Source organism: Carcharhinus amblyrhynchos, chromosome 12, assembly GCF_965287045.1.
Source record: "Carcharhinus amblyrhynchos chromosome 12, sCarAmb.v2.hapA, whole genome shotgun sequence".
In the NCBI taxonomy this organism is placed as follows: Eukaryota; Metazoa; Chordata; class Chondrichthyes; order Carcharhiniformes; family Carcharhinidae; genus Carcharhinus; species Carcharhinus amblyrhynchos.
Genome location: NC_137335.1, coordinates 32858793 through 32886076, shown reverse-complemented (window position 1 = coordinate 32886076; position 27284 = coordinate 32858793). Strand labels below are relative to the sequence as shown.

The window sequence follows — 27284 nt, the reverse complement described above, 5'->3', positions numbered from 1 at the left end:
TCATAAGTGAACATTCCCACTTTTGACCTTCATGGCCTTATGATGGAAGGAGAGTAATTGATGAAGCAGCTGAAGATGGTGGGGCCTTGAACACTACACTGAGGATTTTCTGCAGTGATGTTCTGGGACTGAGATGATAGACCTCCAACAATCACAACTATGTACCAGGTATGACTCCAACCAGCAGATGTTCATTCCCATTGACTCCAGCTTTGCTAGGGCTCCTTGATGCCACACTCAGATGCCACCTTGATATTGAGGGCAATCACTCTCTCCTCACCTCTGGAGTCCAGCTCCATGTTTGAGCCAAGGCTGTGATGAGATCAAGAGCTGAGTGCCTAAACTGAGAGTGTAAGTGTACAGGTTATTGCTGTGTAAGTGCCCTTTGATAGCACTGTTGACAACCCCTTCCATCTAATCGAGAATAGAATGATGGAGTAGTAATTGACCAGGTTGGATTTGCCTTGCTCTTTGTGTACAGAACAAACCTGGGCAATTTTCCACATTGCTGGGTTGATCCCAGTAGCTGTATGGGAGCCACTTGGCTAGCACAGCACCTCAGGAAGAAGCGTAGATAGATCATCCACTCAACACTTTTGGTGAAGATTGCTGAAAATGCTTCTTCCTTACAATGATGTGCTGGGCTCCATCCATCATTGAGGAGTATTTGTGGAGCTTTCTTTTTCAGTTAGTTGTTTAATTGTCCACCAGCGTTCATGTCTGGATGTGGCAGGATAGCAGAGCTTACGTCAGATCTGCTGGTTGTGGAACCACTTAGCTGTGTCTATTAGTTGCTGCTTCTGCTGCTTGGCATGCAAGTAGTCCTGTGTTGTAGCTTCAGCAGGTTGACATCTCATCCTCAGGTATGCGTGGTGCTGCTCTGAAGTGTCCTCCTGCATTTTCCATTGAACCTGGATTGATTCCCTGGCTGTACAGTAATGGGGGGATAATGCTGGGCCATGAGGTTATAGATTGTGGTTGAGTACAATTCTGCTGCTGAGGATGACCCACAGTACCTTGTCGTTGCCCAGTCTTAAGTTGCTAAATCTATTTTGAGATCAATTGCATTTGGCATGCTGATAGTGCCATGCAACGCAATGGAGGCTATCCTCAATGAGAAGATGAGCCTTCCTCTCCACAATTTCTGTGTGGTGATCACTCCTAACAATACTATCATGGAGAGATGCATCCCTGGCAGGTGCATTAGTAAGGTGAGGTCAAATAGGTTTTTCCGTCTTGTTGGTTCTCTTACCACCTGCCGCAGACCCAGCTATGTTATGCTAGCAGCTATGTCCTTTTGGACTCAGCCAGCTGAGTCAGTAGTGATACTACTGAGCCAAACTTGGTGATGAATGATGAAACTTCCCACCTAGAGTACATTCTGTGCCCTTGCACACCCCCCCACCGCTTCGTGCTTCCTCCTAAATGGTGTTCAACATGGAAGAATGCCAGTTCGTCAGCTGAGAAGGCATGATAGGTGGCACTCAGGTTTCCTTGCCCATGTTTGACCTGATTCCATGAGACATCATAGAATCCAGAGTCAATGTCGAAGACACCATGGACAGCTCTGAGTATGACTATGTCAATTTTGCTTGACTAGTCTGTGGGACAACTCTCCCAATTTTGGCACGTGCCATATTCAACTCTCTGTAAACTTGAGAATATTGAATATTCTGCCTCCCTGTACTTGTTTACACCAAATCTCATCTATCATCATTGAACTCATTGACCTACATTGGCTCACAGTTAATCAAAACCTAGATTTTATAATACTTACCTTTGTTTTCAAATATTCTCCCTGGCCGCAACCTCTCTTTATTTCTGTAATCTTCCTCAAAACCCATAATGCTCTCAAATGTCTGCACTCCTTTAATTCTGGCCTTCTGCACCTTCCAGGGTTTAATTGTTCCACCATTGGTAACCGTTCCTTATCTGCCTAGGTCCAAAGCTCTGAAATTCTCTCCCTGCACCTGTCTACTTCTCTGCGCCTCCTACCCCTCACTCTTTAAACTTACCTCTCTGATCAAGCTTTGGGCCTTCTGTCCTAAGTATTGATTTCTTTGGCTCAGCGTCAGATTTTGCTTGAAATACTCTTGTGAAGATTCTTGGGACTCAACTATTTTGAAGGCACTATGTAAACACATGTAGTTGTAATCACATTTCCGATACTTTGAAACTGTTAAATTTTCACTTGATTGACTCAAATATTAAACTCTCAAAAGCAACAACAGACAACCTAACACACAGGAATCCTGCCATCAAGTAGGTATTAAAACATCTCCAATCAAAAATCACAATTCGGAAACTAACTAATAATTGGCAAGGAGCATTTTGAAAAAACTCTTTTGTAGCTACCTTGTATTTTTAGTAACCAAAGGTAGTATGTGTTTAAAAATGAGGTTTCTTGATGTAAACAAAAGATTTACTATTTGACAATATAGAAGCTTGGGTCTTGCATTTTTTAAACTGTTTCCTCAAATGTGGTTCTTTCAGCATGTTTGAACAATATTACAATGAAGTCTTTTTAATTGCAGCAAAAACTGACAAAGCCTTCAAAGAATTTTTGGATGCCCGGAATCCCACAAAACAGCATTCTTTCACTCTGGAATCCTATCTGATCAAGCCTGTGCAGCGTGTTTTGAAGTATCCATTACTGCTGAAAGAGCTAGTGTCTCTAACTGATCCAGAGAGTGAGGAGCATTATCATCTAACAGGTCAGTACTAAATGTGATGCCAAAGATCAAGACATAATTATCCTCCACAATGTTATCTGGATTCCTTTCACCCAAAAGCAATATTTCCTAGTGGGGGGAGATGAGAGGTGCACAGTAAGCTGACTTGAGGTGTCTGCTGCAAGAATGGTCCCAGCAGTGGGGAGATGCATTGAAGAAATGAAAAAGCGTGGAAATTGCTTCCGAGCCTCATTGTAGGGCAGGAAGATGTGGGCGAAAAACCTTCAGCAGCACCTCTAGCTCTCCACTGTGTTAGATATGCAATTTTTAGTAAATTCGCAGGAGAAGACTCAAGTATTCTTAGAGTTCAGATCCTCAGGAATTCTTAATCAGTGTAATTTACACGAAAACCCTTGATAAGATTATCATTCAGAAATATATGAACCAACATTTACCAGATATCCTTGGTCTCATCACTTTATGGAATTATTTTTACCAACCCTCTATATTTTTTCTCTCCCCTACATTTTTACATGTGGATGGAGCATTTTTTTTAATATTCTCTGCACTTTTATCACCATTTATCTGAAGATAATAATTTTTGCAAGCTTGTGCTTTGCTCACAGCACCAGGTATTTGCCAGCACCCATCTCAAAAGACAGCTCTTCCCATTTTTCTGTAAGGGATTGTTTTGGAAATGGGGATTGGGAGCAAAGAACAAAAGACAAAGAAAATTACAGCACAGGAACAGGCCTTCGGCCTTCCAAGCCTGCACCAACCATGCAGCCCAACTTAACTAAAACACTTCTGGGGACTATATCCCTCTATTCCATCCTATTCATGCACTTGTCAAGACGCCTCTTAAAAGTCATTACCATGTCCACTTCCACTATCTCCCCCGGCAACGAGTTCCAGGCACCCACTATTCTCTGTGTAAAAAAATCTGCCTCGTACATCTCCTTTAAAACTTGCCCCTTAAACCTATGCCCCCTAGTAATTGACTCTTCCACCCCTGGGAAAAAGCTTCTGACTATCCACTGTGTCCATACATCTCATAATTGTGTAGACTTCTATCAGGTCTCTCTTCAACCTCCGTCACTCCAGTAAGAACAAACCAAGTTTCTCCAACCTCTCCTCATAGCTAATGCCCTCCATACCAGGCAACATCCTGGTAAATCTTTTCTGTACCCTCTCTAAAGCCTTCACATCCTTCTGGTAGTGCCGTGACCAGAATTGAACTCTATATTCCAAGTGCGGCCTAACTAAGGTTCTATAAAGCTGCAATACGACTTGCCAATTTTTAAACTCAGTACCCGGCCAATGAAGGCAAGTGTGCCGTATGCCTTCTTGACTACCTTCTCCACCTGCATTGCCACTTTCAGTGACCTGTATACCTGTACACCCAGATCCCTTTGCCTATCAATACTGTTAAGGGCACCTTAACAGTGGAGAGAGAAAGAAGTATTGCAGAAAGTTCGCTAGCAGAAGTTGCCAGGAAGTGACTAAGTGCAGCAATTTTAACCACCTGACAATGTAGCATCCCAACGATGCTTTTTTCACTACAGCCAAGAACAGGCTGCACACCTTGTGGACTACTGGTGAATTTTGTCAACAGAACATTAACATCAAATACTTAACTCTTCAAACACAAATATTTCTACAGCAAAGTCAAAAACTTTATTGAACTTCCAACAAGCTCAAATGTTATGAAAGATCTGACTCTCAGTGATAAATTTTATTAAATATTACATTCCAAATGTTAAGTTTTTGTGGTTTCTCAATTTATTAGAGTGGCCTGGACTTTCCTGGGAGGTTGATGGTGAACAGTGAGCTTTCACCTTCTTTATCAGTCTGAAACTGACTGTAACTTCAGATTATCGGGCATGTGCAGTTTAGAATGGAAATACACTTCACTGTAGATCTCCCTGCCCCCTCCCCCATGTATACACACACACACCTTGCTGTTGAAGCAAGGTGTAATGTTTTATGGTGCTTCTATCAAATGTAACTGGGGTTTTAAAGAGTGATGTGATTAATAAAATCTGCTGAAGAATAGAAAAGTGTTCTATAACCATTGGGTGCCATTAACTGGTAAAATACTAGCCTTTAAAAATTACCTTAATTTTAAATGTTTAAATATTTTAAGCTTTGACTTTCACATCACGTGTATTTTAATCTTTAATTGCTCTTTGCGCTATTTGTTTGGAGAGGAATCTATGAAAATAATGTAATTGGTGATGATGTCACTGCAGCTCCAGGCTGCAAATGCCCAGCACTGCAGTTAGTTACAGTAGCAATGTAGTACCATTGCATCAAAATAGATTTTTGTCTGAGATTACATAATCTCTGCAGATCTGAACATCCTTACTTTGCCACTGACCACAAACTCTGGGCCATTATACTCCCTACTTGCTGGGATGGACGCAGCTCCAACAACATTCAAGAAGCTTGATACCCCTCAGGACAACCACTCCCTCCACCACCGATGCTCAGTGGCAGCAATGTGTACTATCTATATGATGCACTATAACAATTCACGAAAGATCCTTAAAACAGCACTTTCCAAACCCACGACCACTTCTGTCTAGAAGGACAATGGCAGCAGATACATGAGAACACCATCACCTGCAAGTTCCCCTCCAAAAGCCACTCACCATCCTGAATGAGAAATATATTGCCATTCCATCACAGTTGCTGGCTCAAAATCCTGGAATCCCTCTCTATAGCATTGTAGTCAACATTATGGACTGCAGTGATTCAAGAAGGCGGCTCACCACCACCTTCTCAAGGGCATATAGGGATGGGCAATAAATGCTGGCCAGCTAGCGATGCCCATGCCCCATGAATAAATGTTAAAAATTAATCTTTAAAAGAATGACTTACATTTATATAGCACCTTTCACAATCACCAGATCTTCCAAAGTGCTTTACAAACATTGAAGCGCATTTGAAGTTTAGTTACTTTTATAATGAAGGAAACAAGGCAGCCAGTTTGCAATCGGTAAGCTCCCACAAACAACAGTTAACAATGAACAATTAATCTGTTTTTGAGATGTTGGCTGAGGGATAAATATTGGCAAGGATACATTAATCTTCTCTTAGAAATAGTACTGTGATCTTTTATATCTACCCAAGAAGACAGACAGGGCCACAATTTAATGTTTAATTGAAACAGCGACCCCTTCAGCACTCCTTCAGTACTGCACTGGAATGTTGGCCTTCATCGTTATGGTCAGGTCTTGGAGTGGGATTTGAAACCACAACTCTCTAAATTGGAGGTGAGAGTATTTACCAACTGAGCCACATTATAAGTATTAATTTAAGTGATAAATTAAGTGGATTCTTCTCATTCTAATATTATGCAGACCCAGACTGGAGTATGAGAAAGTGCTGTTCATGTATTGGCTTGTGGCTCATTCAAAATGAAACCTTTGTTTAATTTTTTTACTTCACAAAGCGGGGCAGAAGTGAGGGTGATGCAGTGACAGATTGGTCTTCAGTGAATGGGGTAATAGTGAATTAGCAGCCTGTTTTGCATTGCTCCTGATTTTATAGTCCATTTAATGTAATAGAAAAGCATAGAAGGCTTGGTGTAAGCAGGGTTTTTATTTGCTGTATCCTGTTCTATGATTTCTTCAGACAAATTTCACCCTTTCAAACTCTCCTCCTCCTCCTCATAGACCATGATGATGCAGTGTGCATATGTAATTTTCACAATACCTCTTCCACTCCTGCCCACCACTGGAATTTCCCAGGCAGGATGGATCATTTAATGGACGAGCAAAAGGTCTGTTGACATTGGGTGGAATTTTCCTATTCCAGGGTGGGCAGGACTGGGAAATCTCACCCAATGTCATGTGCACAAAACTTCTTGTCTGATCTTTGGAGATGAGCCAGCTTTGCAGAGTTCATGTGTTGAAATTGTTTAAAGTCTGTTTAACCAGCTTCTCATTTACTGCTTATGTAACAAAAAAGCAGCTGAGAGCAGAAGCAAAATATTATCTTTGAGATTCCTATTAGCTGATGTGTGAATGATTTGATCAAAAGTTTGATCAAAAGAATACGATGCAAGGAATGACAGAAGCCATAAGGTGAAGACTGTAAGATATAGGAGCAGAATTAGGCTATTTGGCCCATCCTGCCTGCTCTGCCATTCAGTCATGGCTGATATGTTTCTCAACCCCATTCTCCCACCTTTTGCCCATAACCTTTGATCCCCTTATCATTCAAGAACCTATCTATCTCTGTCTTAAATACACACAATGATCTGACCTCCACAGCCCTCTGTGGCAGTGAATTCTATAGATTAACCATCCTCTGGCTGAAGAAATTCCTCCTCATCATGGTTCTAATGAAGAAGCAAATTTATTTTAAAATATTCATAATCACCACAGATTAGAGCCTGCAAGAATCTTCTTATTGTCTTATAGAATCATAGAAACCCTACATTACAGAAAGAGGCCATTCAGCCCATCGAGTCTGCACGGGCCACAATCCCACCCAAGCCCTACATCCATATCCCTGCATATTTTACCCACTAATCTCTCTAATCTACACATCTCAGGACACTAAGGGGCAATTTTAGCATAGCCAATTAACCTCACCCACACATCTTTGGACTGTGGGAGGAAACCGGAGCACCTAGAGGAAACCACACAGTCACGAGGAGAATGTGCAAACTCCACACAGACAGTGACCCGCGCTGGGAATCGAACCCAGGCCCCTGGAGCTGTGAAGCAGCAGTGCTAACCACTGTGCTACCGCGCCGCCATCATCTTCATCTTGAGATTGTGTGAGGTTCAAAATAAAAGCAGTTTTCACTTTTTCTAAATCTACCTTGTTATTTCACCCATTTTCCATACTGATTTTTGCTTTTGAAAATAAAAGCATAAAGACAGTGTCTAAAAACTGTTTTTTTAAAATGGTAGTAATAGCTGATTTGGAAGGTCCTTAAGTAATTTGCATGAAATAATTCTAGGTAATCTGAACCCATAACACAAAATGGCTCAAATTCAGTATGCAATTGACATCAAAATGAAAAATACTGGAAATGCTGAGCAAGTCAGGCAACATCTGTAGAGAGAGAAACAGACATTTCATCAGAACTGGGAAAAATTGAAGGTTTTGATCAAGGGATGAATGGGGCAAGGGCAAAGGAAGGTCTTGTAGGGTGAACAACAGGAGAGATTGTATAACAGAAGAATTTTATGGGGCCAAATGGAATAGTAATGGGGCAAGAAAATAAATAAATGATGTGATGTGTCTTGAGTTGACGTAATGTTGTCTGAAAGCAAAAATGAGAGAAAAACTGAAAACATGCAAACAAAAGGACAAAAAATAATGTAACAGAGATTATGGTCTGTAATAGTTGAGCTCTGTGTTGAGTGTCAAAGGCCAAACCAAAAGATGAGGTGCTGTTCCTCATTCTTACATTGAACTTCACCAGAACAGGCCAAGGACAGAGATGTCAGCGTGAGAGCAAGATGGCGAATTAAAATGACAGGCTACCAGAAGCTCAAACTCATGCCTGAATGGAAAACCTCCAAAATATGCTCACCTCATCTGTATTGGTCTCACCAATGTAGAAAATACTACATAGTGAACAAAGAACATAGTTGACTTTTGATTAGGTACTTTATAGCCTTCTACTCATGTACCCCATACTCCTTTTAAACTGTTCCTTTTTTTCCTTCTTATTTTTGCTTTTTAAACATGCCTGCTGGAGGCACATCATTTGTTTCTTTTCTTGCCCCATTACCATTCCCTCCCTCCCCTTAACTCTTCTGTCTTATAATTGTTCCTGTCTTCCACCCTATCACTGACCTTCCTTTTGTCCTTGTCCCTGCCACCCCTTGATCAAACCTGTTACAGCTTTAATTTTTCCCAGTTCTGATGAAAGATCATTGACCTGAAACATCAACTGTTTCTCTTTCCATAGATGCTGCCTGATGTATTTCCAGCATTTTATATTTTTGTTTCAGAATTCCAACATTCTGCATATTCTTTTTATTTGACACTAATTTGGCAATCTCACACATAGTGACATAAAGGCTATATAATTTGAGTTATTATTGTCACACGTATTGATACACAGCAAAAAGTATTGTTTCTTGCATGCTGTACAGACAAAGCATACCATTTATGGAGGAGAGGAGAGAGTGCAGAATGTAGTGTTACAATCGTAGCTAGAGAAAGATCAACTTAGTGCGAGGTATGTCCATTCAAAAGTCTGGTGGGAGCAGGGAATTCAGACTTTTGTATCTTTTTCCCGGTGTAAGAAGGTAAGAGAGAGTATGCCTGGCATGTATGGGGTCCTTAATTATGCTGGCTGCTTTTCCAAGACAGCGGGAAGTGCAGACAGAGTTAATGTAGAAAATGTCGCACTGATGCAGTGGGTGATACTTTCCTGAGGCTGAGACTGAGACTGAATAATGTTGTTAGACAGAGAGCACGAGTTTTACTACACACCTGGTGATTGAAATGGGAATATGTACCTTCTTCCAACACTTAGCATCCTTCACTTCAATCTATGCAAGATGCACCAAATTGTCAAACCAGGTAGTCATGTGTAAAAATGTGGTGAAAAGCAGTCAAACTATTTTACTTGCATGTTTTAAAGAAAATAACTGATAATTGCGACTTTTTGATGTATGTATTATTTTGCAATCCCAGAAGCACTAAAGGCAATGGAGAAAGTGGCCAGTCATATCAATGAGATGCAGACGATCTATGAGGATTATGGGACTGTCTTTGATCAGTTGGTTGCAGAACAGCCTGGAAATAAGAAAGAGGTAAATCTCTTTGCATGAACTACCCTTTTTTGCTCCCTCTTTTTGCCTTCTCAGATATGCTTCAAACAGTATTGCTGCCTCACAATAGTAGCCATTCTTTGCAATTAAGCTGAGACTGAGTGTCTGCATGCTATCAAGGCATCACAGCCAAACCTGATTTGGTCCTCCAGAATTTACTACCTAGTTAAGGATTATTGGTTAACAGTCAGGAATGAGAATATTGACTGATTCTTGTTTTCCTTTTCCACCCTCGAAAGCCTATGATCAATTTCTCATGCCTTTATAAAAGGTTGGCTGGGACCAGGAAACTCTGCATGGATTGGACATCAAACTTGGAGTATTCCAGCTCTGAATGGCTTGTTTTAGGAAATGACTTATAAACTGAGCCTTTGGAGAGGCATCTGACTTTTGAATTGATTCTTGGATATTAGTGTTATAATAAATAATTGTTTTCTATCCAACTATTGTCATTAGAAGGGACCTTTTATTTTTAAAGAGTTTAAGATGTTAAACTCAGGCAGCAAGATGACACAGTGGTTAGCACTGCTGCCTCACATCATCAGGGAACCGGCTTCAATTCCGGCCTCGGGTCACTGTCTGTATGGAGTTTGCGCGTTCTCCTCGTGTTTGCGTGGGTTTCCTCTGGGTGCTCTGGTTTCCTCCCGCAGTCCAAAGATGTGTGGGTTAGGTTGATTGGCCATGCTAAATTGTCTCTAGTGTCAGAAGATTGGTGGGGTAAATATGTGGGGTTATGGGGATAGGGCCTGGGTGGGATTGTTGGTGCAGGCTCGATGGGCCGAATGACCTTCTTCTGCACTATAGGGAATCAGTGATTCAACTCAATGATATTGTAGACTGTTGAGTACTTTGTGAATACCCATTGAATTTCAGGGCATAGGAAATGTTCTTGCATTTTGTCTGTGTATTTTGCTCTAGAGAATTTTCAGAAACTACACATTGAAAATGAATGATAGAATTACAAAATTAGCTGTCTTTAACAGTCTAACTATTTGACATATATTCTTCATTTCGTACTTATTTAAGATGATTGATACATTTAAGTACCTTGATTATTTTCTGTTTAGGAAAGAGAGCACGTGAGGAATATAACTACATGTTTCCCTCTTCCTATGGAGAGATGTTAAATATGCTGGGCTGTATTCACTTACTTTTATACATGAAGGCTGGCAGGACAGGCAGATGATCAATAACAACACATATAAGCATATAGATTTATTTTGATGCATGCTGTTTCATCTTTCTTTTATAAAACTTTTTTTTTGCAAATTGAATGCACATTCTATCCTGATCTTTGTTTTTAGAGGTTTTTTAATTATTTGTTATTTAGAAGGATTAGTTTTTGTTATGCAACTTAAATTTCTCAATTAAATTTTAGGTCACAGAGCTTTCAATGGGAGAGCTTTTACTGTACTCTTCAGTTACTTGGTTAAACCCTTTCCCATCTCTAAGTCGAATAAGAAAAGATCCTGAACTCACCGTCTTTGGTAAGTGTTGAATATGGGGAATGATGGAAGGCTGTCTAACTTTACTAGGCTAAGGAGTAAACAACATCTCCGGCTTCTCATATAGTGATGACAGAAACGTGAATTCGCATTCCAACAGGGGACTGAGTCCATGGGAGTCAGTACTTTTCAGCTCTCTGAAATTAAGATTTTGGAGTTGGCAGTGCAGTGCAAGTGAAGATTTCTTCATTATTCCCCACTCCCAGCCCACACCCCGACCTCTCTTGTCCTAAGGTAGTAAAAAATATAAGCTATCAACAGCTGTTTGGCACAAGTTACCCTTCATGTATAATCGTGGACAGAGAATAGTATGAGCTGCTTGACTGTAGAAAGTTGTTGCAGCCAACCCACTCACTCATGTCCTCATCCAACGTGTGCACTTCCAGACTGAATTGCTGTAGAATCATTACAGTGCAAACCTCAATTTATTTGTCACACCTTGGCCTGGAAAGATCTGGTCACTGATAACAGCATCTTACCCCTGACACTGCAGCTCAATCACGGTCACCAAATAAACAAGAAGCTAGGGATGAGACTTCGAATCTTCCTCATTTGGATGCCCGAGCTCCACAATACATTTATCCAAAGAATTGGAAAGCTGCAAGCTGAGGATTTTTTTTTAAATTGTGTGCTGGAGTTTTGTGGGAAAAGAGTCAGAAGAGCACTTTTGCTGCTGTACAGTTTTTTTTAGAAAGTGCATATACGCAAGGTTCTGCACAGGCTATAATTTATTTTATTTTATAGATCCATCTTGAACACTATCTGGGAAATCTTGAGAAAATCTATCCCTCTATTCAAATTGCAGTGTTCAAGATTTTGCTTCTGATATTTTTGTTTGTTTTCTTTAGTAAAGAGAACTGTAACTGCAATCTGTATTTACAACTAATTTCCTGGTTTTTTTGCTTTATCTAACAGAGCAAATAATATTCAGCCTATTTGTAGATAAGCGTCACTTTTCTTCAACTCCCATTAGCCTTTAGTTCATTAAATCAGCCGCTAGAGTTTTGATTGACAAACATATCTTTTTCATTCTCCAGTTTTTAAGCGAGCTGTCATTCTTGTCTATAAGGAAATCTGCAAGTTTAAAAAGAAAACTGTAAGTGACACATTTGCGCTGTCTTCAGTGCACATGCAGCACTACTTTTTTGACTTTGATTGTATATAAAGTGTTTTCTAATTGCTTGAATTTTTGACTTCTCTGACCTATCTTTTCTCTAGGGAACAGTTCCACGCTCCGCCTATATCCATGGTGATATTGAGCAGTTTAAATTCAGATGGCTGATTCCACTGTCAGCTCTTCAGGTCAGGCTGGGAAATGCTGCAGGTAATTCAATTTGAATTTAATGGCTCAAGTTAAATTGCAGCCTTGGATAAATTGCCCTGTAACAGACTAATGAATAAGGTTTAGAGAATGTGGAGTCAGGGGACAAGTAGCAGAACGAATTCCTAGCTGACTTCAAGACAGGAAAGATATTTATTCAGAATGGCAGAAGTTAAGAAGTGGTGTTCCACAGGATCAATGCTGGGACCACTGCTGTTCACAGGTTACATTAATGATTTAGATTTTGGAATTATTAAAAATTCATTTATGTGATGTGGGCATCTCTGGCTAGGCCAGCATTTATTGCCATTCCTCGTTGCCCTTGCTAAGATGGTAATGTGCTGCCTTCTTGAACCACTGCAGTCCATGTGGTGTAGGTACAACCACACATCACATGGTGCTGGGAGGGCATTCCAGGATTTTGACCAAATGATAGTGAAGGAATGGTGATATGTTTCTGTTAGGATGATGAGTGACTTGGAGGGGAATTAAAAACACTATTTCTAAATTTGAAAGTTACACAAAATTAAGGGACAGTGATTATTGAGAAGAACTGCAACAAATTACAGGAGGACATTAATAAACTTTCATAATGGGAAAATTATTAGCATAAATTCAACACCGATACATGAGAGGTATAAAGGTAGGTACATAGAACATTACAGCACAGTACAGGCCCTTCAGCCCTCAATGTTGTGCCGAGCTATGTCCAATCCCAAGATCAAGCTATCCCCTCCCTATAATTCTGGAGTGCTCCATGTGCCTATCCAATAACCGTTTGAAAGTTCCTAAAGTGTCCGACTCCACTACCGCCTCGGACATCCCTCCTATATCTCCCACCATGAACCTTATAGCTATGCCCCCTAGTAATAGCTACATCCACCTGAGGAATTAGTCTCTGCATGTCCACTCTATCAATCCCTCTCATCATCTTATAAACCTCTATTAAGTCGCCTCTCATCCTCCTCCTCTCCAAAGAGAAAAGCCCCAGCTCCCTCAACCTTTCCTCATAAGACCTACCCTCCAAACCAGGCAGCATCCTGGTAAATCTCCTCTGCTCTCTCTCCAATGCTTCATATGCTCCTTATAACGAGGTGACCAGAACTGAACACAATATTCCAAATATGGTCTCACCAAGGTCCGGTATAGTTGTAGCATAACCCCACAGCTCTTAAACTCAAATTCCCTGTTAATAAACGCTAACACACTATAAGCCTTCTTCACGGCGCTATCCACTTGAGTGGCAACCTTCAGAGATCTATGGATATGAACACCAAGATCTCTCGCTTAGAACCCTGCTGTTGACCCTGTAATCTGCATTCAAGTTTGACCTACCAGAATGAATCACCTCACACTTATCAGGGTTAAACTCCATCTGCCACTTTTCAGCCCAGCTCTGCACCCTATCAACGTCTCTTTACAGCCTACAAGAGCCCTCCACCTCATGCACTACTCCACCAATCTTGGTGTCATCAGCAAATTTACTAATCCACCCTTCAGTCCCTTCTTCCAAGTCATTGATAAAAATCAGGAAAAGCAGAGCAAGAACAGGGAAATCGCTCCTTTCTTGGGTGAGGTGGAGGAACAAAGGGATCTTGGAATACAAATACATCAGTCACCAAATGATGCTCCACAGCTTAGAATTTTTTTTTATAATGAAGCCATAGATCGGAAATTTTTTTTGTGCTTTGGTTTACAATTCCTGATCCAGAAATTCCTGACTGCAGGAATTGAGATAGCTACTTTGCAATTGTCTTCATTACTTGTTTCTTTCTTGTTCAGGCACAGATACCAACTGCATCTGGGAGTTAATCCATACTAAATCTGAAATAGAAGGGCGGCCTGAAACAATTTTTCAGTTGTGTAGCAGGTAACTTAAACAACACTTTTTTTTTGTTTTCATTCATATTTAAGACCACCTTCCAGAAGGGTTTTACTTTTTTTTCCCTGATTTTGTTTAAATAGCTCATTAACTATTCAGCAAAATAATATCTTCAAGAGTTCCATGAGTCTGTTATCGTCTCTTGTCTTCCTCTTACCCATATTGCCAAATTTGGGACTGAACAATTTACTAATCTGGAGGCATTATGTTACTGTATGTGTACAGAATAGTTAAAATCAGCTGTAAATGCATGTTTTTCAAAATCAAAATGAAACCATTTGTTTTGTTTTATTTCAATTCAATTCAATCAAATCCAATTCAGAGCCTCAACGAGTGAGTCATTCCTGATCCAAGCTGACAAGACAGGGCTCTCACCTCCTGTCTTGGGCTTGATCTACATGATCCTAGCTGATTGGAGTAGGCAGAGCTCCTTCTCCAAGGCTTGATCTCATTTGTATTTTAGCCAAAAGGCCAAGATGCCACTTTTAAAAATTGCTTCAAATGAAGCTAAAATGTAACCTAATGACTTCGACCAAGCACAGCATGTCGATGCTAAACTTGAGTTTAGCCAAAAGCGCAAGACCAAAAACCTTTTTGAGAAGTGAATAATTGATGCAAGTGGTAAATTTTTGCTACAAGTTTACCCAATGCCCTACTTCCTCCCCATGAAAAAATGACAAGAAATGATTTTACTTTCTGTAATTTTAATGGGAATCAATGTAAATTAAACATAAATTAACAGGCAAATAACAAATAACAGTCATACATAAGAACATAAGAAATAGGAGCAGGAGTAGGCCATGTAGCCCTTCGAGCCTGCCCCGCCATTCAATAAGATCATGGCTGATCTGTCGTGGCTCAGTTCCACATTCCCGCCCTCTCCCCATAACGCTTAATCCCCTCGCTTATCAAAAACCCATCAACCCGCGTCTTAAAAATATTTAGTGAGGCAGCCTCCACCACCTCAACGGGCAGAGAATTCCAGAGATTCACCACCCTTTCAGTGAAGAAGTTCTTCCTCAACTCCGTTCTAAACTGCCCCCCCTTTATCTTGAGGCTGTGCCCTCTAGAGCGGGAAGAGTCTCTCCACCTCTATCCTATCCATCCCATTCATCATCTTATACGTCTCAATGAGATCTCCCCTCATTCTTCTAAACTCTAACGAGTACAAGCCTAGTTTATTCAGCCTCTCCTCATAGCTCAACCCCCTCAACTCCGGTATCAGCCTAGTAAACCTCCTCTGCACTCCCTCCAAGGCCAAAATATCCTTGTGTAAGTACGGCGACCAAAACTGCACACAGTACTCCAGCTGCGGCCTCACCAATGCCCTATACAGCTGCAGCAAGACCTCCCTACTTTTATATTCAATCCCCCTCGCTATGAAGGCCAGCAACCCATTCGCCTTCCTGACCACCTGCTGCACCTGCAGGCTGGGTTTTTGCGACTCATGCATAAGGACCCCGAGGTCCCTCTGCACCATCGCCTGCTGCAGTTTTTCGCCCCGTAAGTAATAGTCCTTCCTAACATTATTCCTGCCAAAGTGGACCACCTCGCACTTGCCAACATTAAATTCCATACATTACACATTACAAACCATACATTACACATGGAATAGCAAGTACAACAAAGGCTATCTAATTAGTATTATTAGGCAGATCACCTTGGCTGTTTAATCTCAGTTTCAGCCAAACAATCCTTCCAAGCAGAATTGAAGTCCTTTTTCTTCAAGGATTTAGCAGATTCTCCACAAGAAGCAGCAGCTGTGCTTAATTTCAATCATTTTCTCACCTTTATGTGGTCCATCTCCAACACTTCGCTTACAGTTTTACAGCAAGGAAAGAGACCTTTCAGCCCATCATGACTGCACTGGCCATCAAGACCAGTTCTAATCCCATTTTACTTGGCCCGTAACTTTGTATGCAATGGCATTTCAAGTGCTCACCTAAATAATTAAATGTTGTGAGGTTCGCACCTCGAACTCTCTGTCTGAAAAAGAATGGTACAGATTTCCACCTTCCTCAACTATCTCCTGTTCCTGGGTTAAGCTGTCTACGAACGTCCAGGTAAGCCCACTGACTCTCTCAGCCACCTCAAATGCATCTCCTCACACCCTGCCTCCCTCCTGTGAGGGCCCCATTCCATTCTCCCAGTTTCTCCATTGCATCTGTCAAGATGATGCATCCTTCCACAACAGCATTTCAGATATATCTTCCTTTTTCCTCACCCGTGAACTTTGCACAGTCTGGTTGACAGAGCCCTCAATGTTCTGTCCAATGAAACCAAGCATGCAGAATATCATCTTCACTACTCTGTCCACCTGTGAACCCACTATCGAGGAGCTATGAATCTGTACCCCTAGATCTCTTTGTTCTATAACTCTCCCCAACACTATACCATTAACTGAGTAAGTCCTATTTTGGTTTAGTCTACCAAAATGCATCACTTCGCATTTATCTAAACTAAATTCCATCTGCCATTCGTCAGCCCACTGGCCAATTGACCAAGATTCCGTTGCAATCCGAGATACCTTCTTCACTGTCCACTATACCACCAGTCTTGGTGTCATCTGCAAACTTACTAACCACGTCTACTAAATCCAAACCATTAATATAAATGACAAATAACAGTAGACCCAGCACCAATCCCTGAGGCACACTGCCTCAGTCCTTTTACAACTCGGATGTGATCACAGCTTCAGATGACTTAAAATAAAAGGGGATTTTTCCACTCCCACTCTCAGCGGGTATCTCTGGTAGGCCTGATCAGAAAATATCACAAGATGAAAAAAATCAGATTCACGTCAGCAGGAAAACATCTTCCATTTGGGACTTAAATAGTGGATTATGTTTCCTGAGGTGCAATGTCAGAAACACCAGTTGAATGTATTTAAGTGTCATGAGTACTTACTATAAAGTCTGCTTGCCGATATCAACCCCCACATTGGATCAAGAGGTAATGTCAGTGTCTACTTGGGCTGATATGTTTCAACTGGATCTAGGTGATGTGCAGTTGGCAACCTGCTTCTTAGGCAGTCTCTTGGTATTGAGAATGACTTGCTTTCACACTAAAAATGATTCTCAGGTGCCTGAGGAGTCTAGTGCGTGATCTGTAATCTGTCACAGACGGTACAGGTGGTGCTCTGAGGAGTGAGTGGATGGAGTGTTTGGTTTACCACACTCCTTTTGCTGTCAACATTTGGCTTCAGCTTGCTCTCGGTAATGCAACTCGATGTTTAGCTCCTTCTCAGATACTTTCCCTCCACTTCATGGTGAAGCCAATGCCATGGAGGCGGCATCTTTCCAGAAGGTGTAACCATCATCTTGTTCCTTGAGCTGATCCCACGGTCTCTCTTAAAGTGACGATACCTGAGCTCCCTGGCACTGATAATGTAACAGTTTGTTGCTTTTGGGGTTGCCTATGACTTTCATCCTTAACTTCATTTTAAGGAATGGAGGATGTCTGTGCGTGAGTTATTTATTATCCATTGTATGGGCCTCGGATGTACAAGCACATGAACTTCTACTGTCCTCCTTTCTCCTTCCCACAGACCCCTGTCCTGGGGTTCAGTGCATTGGCAGGACCATGAGCTCATGGGGGTGGCACTGGCCTCTTGCTGTTAATGGCCACGTTTCTTTTCTCTGTTAATGGCTTCTCCTCTCTCGCTGAGAATAGCCCAGTTGCTCCTCACTCAGTCATCTAGATGGTGGTTACTGCATCTGGGTCCTCTTTTCATCTGGCTACCAGCACTTCATTCATAATTTTGAGGTTTGTTTGCCTACCTTTTATCGCAGAGTGCGGTTGGCACTTTAACTCAGTGCCAGCCTTTGCAGACAGCACCACATAAGAGGGGGTCTCATGGGCAAGGATCTATACATCAGAGCAGTGGTTAGGTGGGGATGCTGTGAAAGGGGCTGCAGGGCTAGACCTCCATTGTGAGACGGGAATAATGGCAGAGGTACTACTCATAAACATGACAAGGTGGGGTTTGGGGTGGGGCGTGCAAAGTGTATTCTGCACCACTATGGGACGAATCTTTTACAAAGGGATGTAAGCAAATTGGAGCCAGAATGGTGTGAGAAAGGGCTTCAATTTACATGGCTGACCTTGCAAAAATTCGCCTCCTCCCAATCCAGGTAGGCATGTTGGTCCAGGGTCAGTAGCGCCCAGAATGTTATGAATAGGTAGTCTTCGTAGCATTGTGCATCTCGGTCCTTGAGGATGTCTGGCATTATAGTGGGCTGCAGATAGCACACTCTGTCAGGGAAACTACCTGCAACCTATAGATGGGGAAAAGATAGTGTCAGGGTATTGGAGAGTTCTGGGGAGAGGTGTGCTTTATGTCTAACTGGGCAGAAGGCTACAAGAAGGGGGTGGGTAGAGAAATGAGATCCACACTGGCATATTGTTCTCTCAAGCTCCTCCAGACTGATGGAAGGGATATTTATAGTCACACACACAGGATTTAAGCTGGCCTGGGAGTGAGAGCTCAAGCACCATCATTTTCCAACCAAAGTTCAAATGAGGTGAGGGTCCTGAGGGCCAATTGGAGGACCAGGGTTCTGAATGGAAGGCTGATTGATGGGGCACTCAATTGTATTTTGCCGAATCAAGGAAGGTACACAACCTTTTGAGTGGTAATGCTGCAAATCAGTAGAGTTAAGCACCGAGGCATGTTCAGATGAGATGAATCACCATTCCTGGTACGAATGAAATTCCTTGGGTGGGGTGTTTCACAGTGGCACAGGGGGCATGCCAATGGTTGGCAGCAGGATATTCTATCCTGCCACAGTCAGGCTTCCCATTGTTTGCACCCCATGTCAGGAAACCTGTGGCAGGATTCATCATCGGTGGGACTGGAAGATCCCACTGGTGTGAATGGTTGGAAAATTCCAAATCCTGTATTAACTCCTTGTTTGTAGTGCTGAAATCCCCCAGAGCGATAGAAAAGCGTGAAGTAATTGGACAAGTTGGAACTGCAGCAAAGATTTGAGACTCAGAATACAGTCGTGGGCAGTTGACCAGACAAGAAGCTCCAGCCCCTCATCAAATAATCTCACATCCTCAGTAAAGATTTGCCCAAATGTCTTTTCCAAAGTGTCTAGTTAGCCACTGCTGAAAATGCCAATTTTCACACCCACCAGTACATTTATTGCATAGATGGGGAAAATCCCGCCCTTACTCTTAATACAGTAACTTCATATCCTTTCGTAAGTTTCAATGACAAGTCTCTCTGTGACATCATCATAGGGCAGCTTCAGAAACTTCCTGAACTGTTCATTTAACAGCTCTGGTCTGGTTGCTACATGTTGTTGTCTAGCTGATGCATTAATAACAATTAGCAGTGTTAAGCCGAATTTATTTATATCACAAAATCCACTCAATATCTTCTTCAAGTAATAGGATAAGCAGGAATTTACACTAAGTTCTTCAACTAGTTTTAACAAGATCGAATATCAAGTTGTCCAAAATATTATCTCCATTTAATTTCTCAAAGTTTAATATCTATACATTTAATCCAACCTTATAATTACTTAATCATGAGGTGGTATACTATAAAACATTGGCCATTATGTTGTGGAATACGAAGTGATTATATTTCAGTTGCTGTGGCCACCAGTTTGTTTTTTGATTGCTCCAATGTCGTTAATCCTTCTATTTATTAATAAATGAAAGGCATGAAGAAGTGAAATATTTTATTGCGAATTAGAACCATAGAAAATTACAGCTCAGAATCAGGCCTTTTGGCCCTTCTTGTCTGTGCCGAACCATTTTTTGCCTAGTCCCACTGACCTGCACTTGGACCATATCCCTCTCATCCATGAACCCGTCCAAGTTTTTCTTAAATGTTAAAAGTGACCCCACATTTACCACTTTATCCCGCAGCTCATTCCACACTCCCACCACTCTGTGTATGAAGAATCCCCCCCTAATATTCACTTTAAACTTTTCTCCTTTCACCCTTAACCCATGCCCTCTGGTTTTTTTTCTCCTCTAGCCTCAGTGGAAAAAGCCTGCTTGCATTCACTCTATCTATATCCATCAAAATCTTGTACACCTCGATCAAATCTCCCCTCATTCTTCTACATTCCAGGGAATAAAGTCCTAACCTATTCAATCTCTCTCTGTAACTCACTTCTCAAGTCCCAGCAACATCCTTGTGAACCTTCTCTGCACTCTTTCAATCTTATTTACATCCTTCCTGTAACTAGGTGACCAAAACTGTACACAATACTCTAAATTCGGCCTCACCAGTGCCTTATATAACTTTACCATAACACTCCAACTTTTATACCCGATACTCCGATTTATAAAGGCCAATGTACCAAAAGCACTCTTTACCACCCTATCCACTTGTGATGCCACTTTTAGGGAATTCTGTACCTGTATTTCCAGATCCCTCTGTTCAACTGCATTCTTCAGAGTCGTACCATTTACCCTGTACATTCTACTTTGGTTTGTCCTTCCAAAGTGCATTTCCTCACACTTGTCTGCATTAAATTCCATTTGCCATTTTTCAGCCCATTTTTCTAGTTGGTCCAAATCCCTCTGCAAACTTTCAAAACCTTCCTCACTGTCCACTGCACCTCCAATCTTTGTATCATCAGCAAATTTGCTGATCCAATTTACCACATTATCATCCAGATCATTGAAATAGATTACAAACAACAATGGACTCAACACCGATCCCTGCAGCCCATACTTGTCACAGGCCTCCACTCAGAGAAGCAATCCTCCACAACCACTCTCTAGCTTCTTCCATTGAGCCAGTGTCTGATCCAATTTACTACCTCCCCCACGTACACCTAGCGACTGAACCTTCCTAACTAACCTCCCATAAGGGACCTTATCAATGGCCTTGCTGAAATCCAGGTTGACAACGTCCACCACCTTCCCTTCATCCACTTTCCTGGTAACCTTCCCGAAAAACTCTAATAGATTGGTCAAACATGACCTACCATGCACAAAGCCATGTTCTCTCTCCCTAATAAGTCCCTGTCTATCCAAATATTTGTAGATCCTATCCTTTATCACACCTTCCAATAACTTGCCCACCACCGATATCAAACTTACTGGCCTATAATTTCCCAGATTTCTTTTGGAACCTTTTTTAAACAACGGAACAACATGAGCCACCCTCCAATCATCTGGCACCTCCCCCGTGAATACTGACATTTTAAATATGTCTGCCAGGGCCCCTGCAAGTTCATCAGGTCCCAGGGATTTATCTACTTTTATGCACTTTAAGAATTCCAGCATCTCCCTGTTATATATACACTCATCAAGACATCACTATTTATTTTCCCAAGTTCTCTAACATCCATGCTTTTCTTAACAGTAAATGCTGATGAGAAATATTCATTTAGGATCTCACCCATGTGTGAGAATCTGCTGCGAAAATTAATTGCAGTGTTTTGTCAAGTGACTGTTACACTTCAAAACTATTTCATTGGTTGTAAATTACTTTGAAATATATGATTATGAATTGCAAATATTCCCCCTTTTCTCACTTAATTCTGCACACTTCACTTCCTTGCATATTGCTGAGATTGAGATTAAGAGTCAGGCAATGTGCTAGGTGAAGGATATACAGCTGCACTCTCCGTTAGGGTACTCACACAATTGGCAAGATCTGCTGCATGGATGAAACCATGTGCTTTGGAAAATTCTTCACCAGCGCTGTCACTGCCTTCAGAACCTCCATCTTCAGCCCACTGTCAGAGCTTGGGCCATCAGGCATCTGTAAGGCTGTAGGCTCAGTGAACCACAGGAAAAATCAATGCCTTGGCTGCACCCTTCTCAACCTCCTCAGAATGAGTTTTTTTGCGTATTTGAATGTCAGCACTTAGCATTGTAATGAATCTGTGGATATTTTAATTTGTGTCCAAAATTTTCATCATTAAAGAACATCTTGATTTGATATGGATTCCACTGTATTTAGCTCTCTATACCATGCAGCAGTACCCTGGCCAAAATAAATAAAGTGATCTGCTCACAGATGTAGCCAGTCTTATATTTTACTCAGCCACCAGATGGTGCCTGAGAGTAATCAAGATTAACGAAGTCCTCTAATTTTCCTTCTATCTCTGACATAAAGGCTTTGCTTATACTTGTTGTCTTGATTGCCATTAGGCTTGCAGATGAACCCCACGTACTAACACTTTGATAAAGTATACTACAATAAACCAAAGAGCATTAAACTAGCATCATATATATTTAATAGTTAATGGTAAAAATTTATTTTGAAAGGCACGATTGTCATGTACATAATGTGGCATAAAGTCATTTGCTTTTAATGATATTTTGTATGCATTTGTGCAACAACAATTATTTTATTTCCATTTTCCAGTGATTCGGAAAGTAAAACAAATATCATTAAAGTGATACGTTCAATTCTGAGAGAGAATGTTCGTCGCCATATGACAAAGTCAGAAGGAGCACTTGAAAAACTGAATAAAGAATATCTGATTCCTGTAAGAAACAGGGTACCATCCTCTGCCAAAATTGGTAAGAAAACATACAAAATATTTCCTGCATTAGCAAATCTTGTACTTAGCAAATCTTAGCAAGTCTAGCCAATATTTTGACTGCCATAGAAAATAAAGTTAGAATTAAAAGCTCACTCATGGAATGCATTTTCTTTGATCAATACTTGGGATTAAAATTTCCCTTGTATCTGCTGCACAGAATAATTAATGGTCAGAGGAAGCTTTGTATGTGGTGGGAGAATATCTATGTTTTTGGGCTGTTACATTCATTTAATTTATGTTCTTTAAAACATCTTAATTCCAGATTTTCTTCAGAGAGTCTTCCTGTCCTATTTATTCTATTGAATGTCAATTTATCTCAATGGCAGATCTCTGCTCTTTTCAAACAAGAGATTGAGCATGTAATCTTCCTGGTTTATACTGTTCAATAAAACATGGTATATAACATGAAACACTGGAAGAATCTCACATGAAGGCTAAGATATGTACATAGTCTAAAAAACAAGTCTTGACCTCAACCATACCTGTAGTTTGTATCAAATTATTATTTCTAGTTTTTTTAAAATAGTGACAATAGCTTCATTTGAAATTTTGGTGTGCTCTTTACTTCAGCATCGACTAGAGCTTCAAAGTTGTTCAAGCAGTCTTCATCTTATTGGAGTCAGGACTCTGGGAGACGTAATGCCATTGATTCTGATGAATGTAGCTTGAGCAGTGGGACACAAAGCAGTGGCTGCCATACCTCAGAGAGTGGATTAGAGCCTAGTAGTCTTTCATATCCAAAGCAAGAACACAGTGGTGCAGAGGAGCAACAGGAAGCTGGCGTAAAGGAATCAGACATTTTGAGTGATGATGAAGATTACTGCAAGTCCAAGAAAGAGACTTTGACAGATGAAATTGAAGTACAATTTGAAAAAATGCATATTGAAGTTGATAAAGCTGATGTGGAGGAGACACCAAATAAACAATTGAATACAGAAGAGATGGAACAAATAGATGACCATCCCAGGCTTGTGCGAGGTCACTTCTGTCCAATCAAACGAAAAGCTACCAGTACAAAGAAGAAAAAAGGGAATCTGTTAGCCATGCATGAGCACAACCGATCTCTGGATAGTCAATCTGATGGTCCAAATGTTGACTTGAATTCTGTGTTAGAGAGAGAGTTTAGTGTCCAGAGCCTAACATCTGTAGTTAATGAAGACTGCTTCTACGAAAACATTGAAAGTAATGGGGAGCCTTAGCTTCGAAGTCTCAAATGAGTGCTGCTCCTTGCAAAAGGATCAGGAATTGAAGTTAGCTTATTGTTTGTCTTTATTTTAAGTATCCAAGTTATACTGTTCTGGTCAATTGTTTTTGGTTTCGAAAGTAAAGATCGCAGAAGCTTTATAAAGGAAAGTAATGTTTAGTTTGCCTTACTGCTGTCTGCACTAAGACCACAGTTAGCCTCAAAAATGTAGATTTTTAATACTTGTTTTCGTTAAAGAAAATAATAAGCATATTCATCAATTATTTATTGTCTGTTGAGGACAATAAAATTGTTTAGTTTCTATAATTCACTAGTTTTGTATTGGATTTGCAAATAGGGCAGGTATTGAACACCAAAAAGGTAAGTAATATCTTCAAGAAAGGTTAAATTGCTTATTTTAATAGGCTGTAAATCTTCATTTTATTTATAGATGGAAAATATTGGTTTACATTACAGCACCAAGATAATGATTAGATGGAATTTGTGTCCAGTTTTTAAATTTTAGAATGCTAAGTATGGCACTGTTTTCTTTTCAGTTTGCCAAGGTAAACCTCTGGTGGCCTGACACAAAGAGCTCTAATTATTTAACACTGTCTTCAGCACTACAGGCTTTGGTAGAGGCTGCAGTATTGCACATGCCTCTTAATGCTAACATTTAGATGTCTTTTTTCCTTTGTACATAAATGTTGGAGGTTGTGTATATTGTAATTTTATGAAAACTGCATTGTAATATTGGTTTTAATTGGTTATATTTTGTATTCTGTTGAATGACTACTTGACATCAAATATGTGGAATAAAAATGCACATTGTATTCAAAAAATTCTGTGTTTTCTGTGTATTGATGACCCTAATTGTTACTTCAAAGTCAGTGTATGTTATACAATGTATGACAAGCTGAAGTCCAAAGGAGCCTTTATGAAGACTATAATTTTGGTCAGCTACTGAACTAGGAACTTTTCTAAGCCAATTCCTATCTCAGACTGCAAAGCTCCAATATTCTCTGGAATAGTAGGATACAAGTTTGTCTAGGTTTCTCAAATGCCCTTTATAATTTTGCTTGTGCTAATCTGGGAAATGGACAAATGAAATCAGGTGATTCACTCAGAGGAGAGGTCACATGACACCAGGTTATAGTCCCAACAGGTCTGTTTGAAACCACGAGCTTTCACAGTGCTACTCCTTTATCCAGTGGACCCTTCTGACAAAGGAGCAGTGCTCAAAGCTTTTGATTTCGAATAAATCTGTTGGACTCTAACCTGGTGTTGTGTGACTTCTCATCTTGTCCACTCAGTCCAACACCAGCATCATGTGCCTCAGGGATAGAGGAAGATAAACTCCAAGTTGCTCCTCTGCCCCTTTTTGCTGCAATGGCTAATGAGCATAAGCGGTAGGTGTAAAATTCATTTTTTTTTACATAAAAAATCTAAATGACAACTTGCAACTTGGAAGTCATAAAACATCAAAATTTTGCTTCATAGAGGTATTATGAAACATAAGAGATAGGAGCAGGAGTAGGCCATCTAGCCCCTCAAGCCTGCCCTGCCATTCAATAAGATCATGGCTGATCTGAAGTGGATCAGTTCCACTTTCTCACTTTCTCCCCATAATCCTTAATTCCCTTGTCTGTCAAAAACCTATCTACCCATGACAGCTCAGTGACTATCACTGCTAGCTGTGCAGATACATGGATTTGGGCCAGTGTCTGTAGGAGTCTGCGCATTCTCCCTGTGGTTGCGTGGGTTTCCTCCGGGTGCTCCGGTTTCCTCCCACACCCCAAAGATGTGCTCTTAGGCTGATTGGTGTACCAAATTGACCCTACACTATTCTCCCCTGAATCTGGCTACAATAGGGGTACCATTCGCATACACACAGGGCAAGGAAGGTGTAGGAAAATGCTTTAACATGGCGGCGTGGGCTCATTGGGCCTGTTTCCCATGCTGGGTTGTTCTTTGTTCTTTGATTTAAATATATTCAGCGAGGTAGCCTCCACCACTTTAATAGGCAGAGAATTCCAGAGATTCACTACCCTTTGAGTGAAGCAGTTCCTCCTCGACTCCATTCTAAACTGCCTCCCTGCCTATTTTGAGGCTGTGCCCTCTAGTTCTGCTATCCTCTCTAAGCAGGAAGAATCTCTCGACCTCTACCCTATCTAGCCCCTTCATTATCTTACATGTCTCTATAAGATTCCCCCCTCAGCCTTCTAAACTCTAACGAGTACAAACCTAGTCTATTCAATCTCTTTTAAAACAAAATATGACTGAGCCACGTAGAGATTTTAACACAGATAACCGAAAACTTGGTCAAGAAAGTAGGTTTTAAGAACCATCTTAAAATCTGTTCTGGGACCCTTGTTGTTTGTCATTTTCATAAATGACCTGGATGAGGAAGTGGAGGGATGGGTAAGTAAGTTCGCTGATGACACGAAGGTTGGTCGTGTTGTGGATGGTCTGGAAGGATGGCAAAAGTTGCAGCAGGACATAGATAGGATGCAGGACTGGGCGGAGAAGTGGCAGATGGACTTCAACGCAGATAAATGTGTAGTCGTCCATTCTGGCAGAACCAACGGGATGAACGAGTACACTATCAAGGGCAGAAGTCTGAGTAGTGTTGAAGAGCAGAAGGATCTTGGGGTCCGGGTCCACAGGACTCTTAAATCGGCCTCGCAGGTGGAGGAGGTGGTCAAGAAGGCGTATGGTGTACTGGCCTTCATTAATCGAGGGATTGAGTTTAGGAGTCGGGAGGTAATGCTGCAACTTTATAAGACCCTTGTCAGGCCTCATTTAGAGTATTGTGTGCAGTTCTGGTCGCCTCACTATAGGAAAGATGTAGAAGCTATTGAGAGGGTACAGAGGAGATTTACAAGGATGTTGCCTGGACTGGGAGGCATGCCTTATGAAGTTAGGTTGAGGGAGCTGGGACTCTTTTCCCTGGAGAGACGAAGGTTGAGAGGCGACCTGATAGAAGTTTACAAAATGTTGAGAGGAATAGATAGGGTGGACTCTCAGAGGCTATTTCCCCAGGTTGAAATGGTTGCTACGAGAGGACACAGATTTAAGGTGCGGGGAGGGAGGTTCAGAAGTGATGTTAGGGGTAAGTTTTTCACTCAGAGGGTGGTGAGTGAATGGAATCGGCTGCCGTCAGTGGTGGTGGAGGCGAACTCGCTGGGGTCTTTTAAAAGACTTCTGGATGAGTATATGGGGTTTAATGAGATTGAGGGTTATAGATAGGTCTGTAGGTTGGTAGGTGTTGATGTGATCGGCACAACTCGTGGGCCGAAGGGCCTGTTTGTGCTGTAGTGTTCTATGTTCTATGTTCTATCTTGACGAGAGGCAGAGGTTTTGGGAGGGAATGCTAGAGCTAAA

The 27284-nt window shown here is 41.1% G+C and overlaps 1 protein-coding gene across 3 annotated transcripts in view; it reads left to right on the top strand.

Annotated features, from left to right (window-relative positions):
- The window catches only part of LOC145350898 (rho guanine nucleotide exchange factor TIAM2-like), a 345497-nt gene extending 320780 nt beyond the window's left edge, over nt 1–24717 (top strand). For all 3 annotated transcript variants that reach the window (XM_080200337.1, XM_080200338.1, XM_080200339.1), the window contains 8 exons: nt 2535–2714; nt 9345–9463; nt 10860–10968; nt 12024–12082; nt 12205–12310; nt 14090–14177; nt 22537–22694; nt 23288–24717. In XM_080200337.1, coding sequence (XP_080056463.1) covers nt 2535–2714; nt 9345–9463; nt 10860–10968; nt 12024–12082; nt 12205–12310; nt 14090–14177; nt 22537–22694; nt 23288–23916 — 1448 coding nt within the window. In that variant the 3' untranslated portion in view covers nt 23917–24717. The remainder of the gene's footprint in view (nt 1–2534; nt 2715–9344; nt 9464–10859; nt 10969–12023; nt 12083–12204; nt 12311–14089; nt 14178–22536; nt 22695–23287) is intronic.
- The last annotated feature ends 2567 nt before the right edge of the window (nt 24718–27284 follow it).